The 7921-nt window shown below is 35.5% G+C and overlaps 1 protein-coding gene across 1 annotated transcript; it reads right to left on the bottom strand.

Annotated features, from left to right (window-relative positions):
• Window positions 1–3058: 3058 nt before the first annotated feature.
• On the bottom strand, window positions 3059–5703 carry LOC132301675 (uncharacterized). The gene is made up of 2 exons (XM_059798914.1): window positions 5531–5703; window positions 3059–3992 (listed from the first exon to the last, which is right to left on the bottom strand). Exons 1-2 carry the CDS (start codon window positions 5701–5703, stop codon window positions 3059–3061), a joined length of 1107 nt encoding a protein of 368 aa, XP_059654897.1.
• Window positions 5704–7921: the final 2218 nt, after the last annotated feature.

Genomic DNA, 7921 nt, shown 5'->3' with positions numbered 1-7921 from the left:
ATATCTCACAAAAATAATTGCAAAAAGGTCCCTAAGACAAAATATCTTAAAAACTTAATTACACAAAGCACCCTGAAAAATGAAATGTTTCTGAAGAAACTATGCATTCATACCCCCAGAAAATAAAATTAAACGAACATATTTTTCTATGAGATTAAATCATGTATTAATAGTAAAAAATAAAATAAAATAAAAATGTTAGAAAAATGAGAAAGATGACACAGTCATCACATGACCGGTTCTTATTGTTGGCTAATTGTTTCAAGATTGAATTGTCCAAAGTTGACCGTAAAGGCTACACTGACTTGTATTACACATCTCATGGTATTGCTAAATAGATGTAATGAAACTCTTTGCATAAATATTGATATCCAAATATAAGTGAACCAGTGGGGCACTTAGGCATGTCATGTCTTGTCACGTTTTCCAATCCCGGCCTACATACTTTTCAATGTCATCTTCCTGTACTCCAATCTTATACCCACCATTGGTAGAAATAGTATCCATTTGTGTAACTTCTTCCTATAAGCTTACCACCACTGGACTGCTCTTCAACTCTACCATGGCATGATTAACCGCCACATCAATTTCAATTTGCAAATCTATTACGTTTATATCAGTAACTATTAATATACTTCCTTCAACAATTATTACCCCAACAGTATTAGTAGTAGTCGCAACTTGTTTTACAAGATTAACACAATCATCTTTAGCTTTTCCTTGTTTAGATTGTTCAAAATCAGCAACTTCATTAATATTAATAATTTTTTTTTCTTCAAAGCAATTTATCTCCATTCTGAGTTTTGGACACAATTTTTTTCTTGTGTAAACTTGACCATTGTAGGAGGAGGTCGAGGATTTGAAAACAATGATAAATCAGTATAGGGCTAAACCTTCGTACAACTTGGTCGATAATTCGTGTAATGCTGAAATTGGATCTCCTCATACTCCTCATAATTTAGTAGAAGAAACTCAGCTTTTAAAAGACGTTTCATCTTTAACCAAGATCATATCGGTGCTTTTCTTTGTCGTATACGAGTAACCCGTTATTGATCCCACCAAATAGAAGTTTTTCCCTTCAATTTGTATGCGACGAGTGCCACCTTCCTAACCTCTGGAATCTCCATGTAATAAAAAAACTCCTCAAATTTTTTTAACTAATCTAGAATATCTTTAACATGAAAGAGACCATCAAAACTACTAGGACAAAAATTTCTAAAATCATAATCTCCATAATCATAATATCTTTGTGCATCTCTATGACCCCCAAACACTTTTTCCTTATAGACTAACTGACTATGCAGAGGGAAGGGTTGCGAATACGAACAGGACGAACACGAACTGCGTCGTCGTTGCGAATCCTGTTGTTATCGCTATTTTGCTCCAGACCCAACCTAAGCCTAGCAAACAATGCTTGAATATCTTGCAGTGTGTACTTGGTTTCACGTTGACATTCTTGATATTCGGCTTTAGAAAAAACCATTCTCTGTCGATCTTCATCGCCAGCGAGTTTGCCACGAAAACAATCAATTGTCATTAGCCCAGGAAAAGACAAGTCTTTGATACTAACTGACATAAACGGAAGCAATAAATTTGTTCACAAGGAATAGTTTACTTTGAATCTATAAAACAAAGAGATAATTCATAGAAATCTGATATATTATTGATAATTGAATGAATACAATTTAATTCTGCACTTGGCAGTATATGTATTTATAATAAAAGAAACCCTAACACTAAAAGGAAACTAAAAATATAAAAGAAACCTAATACCAAAAGGAAAATAACACTAAAAATAAGCTTAAAAACAAAGTTTCTCTAAAAATTCTGAAAAAAATAGAATAAGAAACCTAATAAATAAAAAATACTAAATCTAAAATTTAAGAGCAATTAGACTTTGTTTCCCGAAATAATTAGCAGGTCTCCCACAAGATAATAAAATGCAATTTCGGAACCCTAAACGAAGGTTTTCAGTTAAAAATCAGTATGGCACACAAGTTAAAGCTAGTCGGTTTTTCTCAATGCGTCATTTCCACCCAACAACCACTATTGGTTTGTTGAAAACGGACTTATCGAACTCCACTATTGGTTTGTCGAAAACGGACTTTTCCAATTGTTTGTCGAATTGTTCATAATTCTGTCCTATATCATTAGTGGTCGGTGATGGTGGTGATGGACGGTGGGGATGGAGGTAAGGTTGGGTGGGAGTGGTGCATGAGTTTTTTTTAGAAAGAGAGAATTAAAGATATTGTTGATGGGGTGGGGTGCTATGTATGTGTTTAGAATGGAGGTGGGTGGGTATTGGTGGTGTGGTGATGATGGGTGGGCGGTGGTGATGGTGGGTATTGGTGGTGGTGATGGTTGGATGGAAAAATTAAAGGTGGTGGGGGTATTTTGAACCAAAAGAATAAAAATTTTATTTAGTAATTATTTTAGTTTAATGGCTCTTTCACCCCTATACTATTGGATGTGTAAGACTTAACTAGTGATATTTTAAACTTTGGTATTTTAAATTTTCCCTTTTATCATTAATACATCAATACAATACATGCATATGAAAAAAATAATAATTTCAATTTGGAACCATTTAAACTTTTTTTTCCCCCTAAATGAACCATTTAAACTTTACCTTTATATACCAAGAAAAAGCTAATAAATAATCTTCAATTTGAAACCTTTTAAACTTTACTTTTTTAAATCCATATTTATATACCAAAAAAAGAAAAAAAAAAAAAAAATTCATCACTAATCCGGCTTTCAAAAAATAAATAAATAAAAGAATGGCACCAAAATGTAAAAAGAAAAAGGAAAAAAAAATCATTTTACTTAAAGAAATGAACTTTCTTTTTATGAAATAAAAAACCCTAAACTAATACTAACATTAGAGAGGGAGGGAGGGAGAAAATATCCCATAAAGTGCATATATATACAAAATAAAAATAAAAATCATCATACAATCTCATACTGCTAATTAATCAGATTAATTAATACCTATTATAATGAAAGCTAACAGTACTTAATTAAGTATTCAATGAAGTGAAAGCTTGCTGTATGATCTTCAGCGATCGAAAGGGCCATTGGGATCGAGTTGTTTGCAGAGGCTAAGATAAGTGAGATAAAGAACCCTGTCCTTGGCACCAGTTCGATGATTCTTTGTGTGCTTGCAAAAGTACTTCAACTGCTCTAGGGTACAACACCCAAGCATCTGACCTAGAAGCAAAAACAGCCAATTGATCGTCTTCTTCTTGTTCGAGATGACCGGTTTCGCGCTGTTTTCTTGGTTGCAGAACTTGCAGGTCGGAAGAACCGGGTACATCCACACAGTCGGGGCACGGTCATGCATGGTGGACTTATTCTTCACTATAAACGTCCCCACTTCATAAAACCTGTCTCTAAGATTGAACTCCATCTCATAGTTACGCTCGCATCGCTTGCACTGCACCTCTCCGGCGATGCTAAAGATCTCTTTGGACACGAGATAATCGACGCTATGTACCGTGGCCCGGTGAGTGGTGGCCCACGGGAACGGGGCGGGGACCGTGTCACTCTTCCCCTCGCGTGGAGCCTGCGTAGGGTTCCGGCGGACCCGCGACGGACCGGCTTGCGTGGTCGTTGTGGCCGGGGGTTTCGTATTCGGTGATGGATCCGTCGTGGGAGGTGGAGGAGGCAGCGGTGACATGTAGATGGGATGTGATTGTGATAGTTGGAGTGGTGTTTGGGTTGTGGATTGGGATAAGAGTGATGCTAGTGACGGTGTTGGTTCTGGCGGCGGTGACGGCGTTGGCTTCGCCGGAGAGTGTCGCCGAGGCCGAGAGGGACGGAAAGAGAGGGAAAGGGTGAGCTGCAAATCATTGTCGTCTTCTTCGGGCTCTGCTGAGAGTTTTTTTATTGGGATATGGAAGTCCTGGTTGTTGTTGTTGTTGTTCTTCCTCTTTCGATTGATTTCTTGGTCGCTGGCCATTTCATCTTTGTTCTTCATGTGTGAAGGGCTCCTGTGTAGGGCAAGAATAGAACAGGGAAAGCAAATGCAAGAAATAGAGAATAAGTAGGGTTTGTTAGAGATATATACATGGTATATTAGAGATAGACATGAAGAAACCAGCTGTACGGTAAATTCCTTAAGGTTAGGTTAGATTAGTTCTTCTTAATTTAAAATTTAAATTGTCCACTCAACTACTTTGTCGGTTTAAGTAGAACTTTTTTTCAATTGGACAAATCGTATTTTGTTTTGAAAATAATTTGGGTATTTACCAATTCAAAGAAAATTCGTCTCTTCATATATATAGTAACCCTAATTCTACCAAATTTTATATGTACTATTTAGAAACAAAATTAAATCTTATAATTAATAACCTAGTACCTCTTATTATTTACCCAAGAATAAATCATTAAGACACAAAGCAACAACAATTCTCATTGGAGCATTGTCTATATTTATATATATATATATATTACCGTCTTAGTTAGGGATTCATGAACGATAGAAGTTATCATTATCCGAAAAAAGTGGAATTGAGTAAACTAAGGGTGTTCTTGAAATTCCTGTGTGTCCAATATCGATCGAGTGTCATTTGTTTAATGGGAAACTTTGGAGAGTGTGAAAATGTACGTACGAAAAGTCAACATACCTTTTCGCCTTAGTTCAATGAATTGATGTGTCAGAAGGCTTGCGATACGAAAGTGAGTTCCAATATATGCCGATCGACATTCACCAATGAAAAATTGTCCCAACTTTTTTCTATCTTATGAAAAAATTATAAGATTTTTATTTGATTAATTAGGATTGATATACTAGGAGAAGATTTTTTTTTTGGTAAATTACTAGGAGAAGATTTCTACAAAGTGGTATAAAACAATCCATTTCTTATGGTACATAGATTTAAATCTGTAGTATGTATTGTAGACTTTATTTTTGGAGTTTTTTTTACTTATACTATTCATATTTAATGTATATCACATACTTTTGTGATACACCAATTTAGATTCCATTTAGTTTCGACATAAATTTTTTTTTTTATATACTTTTTTTTTTTAATTTCTTATTTAAAAGGTCTTTTTAAAGTTTTTAAGTGAAAATCAAATCTCTCTTCCCCTCTCATTCTTCCTGTGTGTGTGACTAAAATGGCTCAAACAAAATGGTTGAGCAAAAATGTACAAACAAATTAATGAGTAGAACAAATTAATGCGTAGAACAAATTATAAATATTTTTCAAACTTAAGTGTTAAAACAGTAAAGAAAAAATCTGCCTAAACAAATTTTCATTACATAAAAGACATGTGCGCTGGTTCAGCAACAACCTAGCAAACATATCTTGGCTCTAAACCAAATTTGCTTGGCAAGAAATACAACATAAAGTACTCAAAGCACTCACAAAGAGAAAGTCTCAACATAAACTATCTTAAGAGTGTCACCTTAATTATTTGGCTTATAATTTGGTTTCATGGAGAGCAAATTTTGTTAAAAATTGTGACTTATGATACCTTTTTTGTTTCCCACCACTAAAACCACCCAAGGGAAGTGTCTTCTAACAACTGTAGACACCCATTTTCGCCTCCCCATTTGAAATCCCAAATCCCCCCAGTCACAAGAAAGGAACGGCGCTTCCAATATTCCTTAAACCATGTCACCGGTAGGCCCTCACATGCGGCCAAAAATTGAGAAACAAGAATCTGACCGTCTAATCGAAAATTGGGTTTCACCATTGTGCTCAGAAGGTTCAAAAGACTTAAAATTAAGGGATTATTACATATAAATGGAGTTAGGGCTCTATATTTACTAAGAGGCTGAGTCAAAGTCCCATATTTCTCTAAAACGAGTTTGACCCAAGAGCTGAGGTGGCACATGAAAAAATACTGTTTCATATTTCTGTTGCCTAAAATACCCTTCTTCCTATTTTATGTGTTGCCTAAAATACCCTTTCATACAATGACCTAATTGCAAGCCCTAATATCATAACCATTCGTTCAGTGCAGCAGCCCTCTCTCTCCGCCTCTCTGTAAAACAGCGCCCTAGCCATATGACGACTTTCGTGCGACGAAGAAGACGATGAACAACGAGCAGCGATCAGAGGGGAGTGACGAAAGCCAACAACCAGTCACTGTTATTCAGTTCTACCAGGGAGTGAGCAAGGACGAAGGTACCTTGTTATAATCGCCTATTTTTATGATTTTAATCGTTATGATTTCTGTTTCTGTCCAGTGAATTCCTCTCTTCTCTTCACTTATAGTATAATCGGAGTGATGAATCCTTTAGGACTTCCATGACGAAAGTCAGTTTCCTCAAGAAAATGGGCATAATTGGGCTGGAGCAGTGAATGTCTTGGAGATGGGTTTGGTGTTGCACCAAACAATACGTGTTATTTTCATAGATTGCAATTTCTATGTAGTAGTTGTCATCTGTGGCCTCTCTCTGGTGTAGCTTTGGTTGTGCAATGTGCGAGGCAATTACCCTAAAAGCTTAAGCATGTTGGGTCAACTTGTTTAACAAAGATGATCAGCACCTGCTCCTTGGGTCTCTGAAATCCAGTTAGCAAAATCTACCTTGCATTTCGTTTTTCTTTATTTGTTTCATATTATTTTTTCATTTATTCTTTGCCAGATTTGATTAACATGGTATTTTTATTTTGCTTGCAGTTGAATTTCCCTTTTTATTCTTTTATCTGCATATATCGTTGATAAAAAAACACTATTTGTTTGCATGAGGAAATAGATAGCATGTTGATGTTGTGACGAAATTGGTTTTCTGATTTAATGCTTCCCTGCTTGTTTAAATCTATTTATTCTTTAGTTGTTAATTGAGTTCAATATTTATCGTCTTACCTTTTCATAGTTACTCATGTATTCAAATGTGTAGGTTATTGTGAATCTCTAATTATACTGTTTTTTTCCCCCCACAATACGAAAAATTTGTGAATCATTCATGAACTAAGAAGCTATAATTTGTGCTTAGCCAAAGCAAAAGTGGTGTGGTTATTCATGGTATAAGGTTGAGGGCCTTAGTTGTTATAAACTGGTGTTGCCATTGGTTGGTTCGGGGTGTGAAATTATGGTGGTAGTCAAGTGTGGAGGGGTGGAGGTATTAAATACTTGAAGACTAGATCTATAACGCGTTTAAACAGAATATACAAGAATTCTACTGCATTGTCGTATTGTTACTTTCTATCAAAGAACTTGAGGCTTAATTGTCTGATTTCAAACTTAAGCACATGAACTGTGGTTACCATGCTAATACTACCCTTCTGTGTTCTTCAATTAACCTGGGTTTTCAGACATCTAGATTAACGAACCCTCCCTTGACTAGTAACATTCCACTAGTTTGAATTTGACCCATGAATTAGACTGTTCTGTTCACTAATTGTTTTATTTATTTTCTTAAATATGTCATATTCCTGGCGCAACGATATGACTTTTCACTGATCCTTTTTTTTTTAACCAGAAATTCACTAAAAATTTTGCCAAAAAGACTGAATGATATTGTTTTTAGGAAGTGATGGAAGAAAATACAGGTGCTTGATTATTCCCATTTTTTTTTTTTTTTCGACTCTGAAATTGAGAGTATATGATTGTTTTTCTAAAATATCAAATCCGGTTTTTTAATTTGAAATCTTTGATTTGAGACAGCATTTGGCAGGACATGATCTCGGTGAGGCTTCAAGCGGCGTAGACCAGATCTAAACAAATCCACAGTACACAAGAACGATTACCTTAGTAGCAAAGTGGAAAATGCAAAAGGTATAAGTTGACTTGCCTTTTGATCCTTGTCTTTACTGGTTTTTAGCATTGCGAATTGGACAATTTTATTTCATAGCTGGCGTTATGGCTGTCTTTTAACGTTTCTTTTCAGTCATCACCTTGTTGCACTTAGTCTTGCTTTGTGGTTCCTTTCTTCAATAAGTGCTTGCTTTGCAAAAGTAATAGGAGT

The sequence above is a fragment of the Cornus florida genome, unplaced genomic scaffold (genome assembly GCF_030987335.1).
Source record: "Cornus florida cultivar Cherokee Brave unplaced genomic scaffold, ASM3098733v1 CherokeeBrave_3.0.0_Hap2_Chr03, whole genome shotgun sequence".
In the NCBI taxonomy this organism is placed as follows: domain Eukaryota; kingdom Viridiplantae; phylum Streptophyta; class Magnoliopsida; order Cornales; family Cornaceae; genus Cornus; species Cornus florida.
This window is presented reverse-complemented; position numbering and strand designations above follow the sequence as displayed.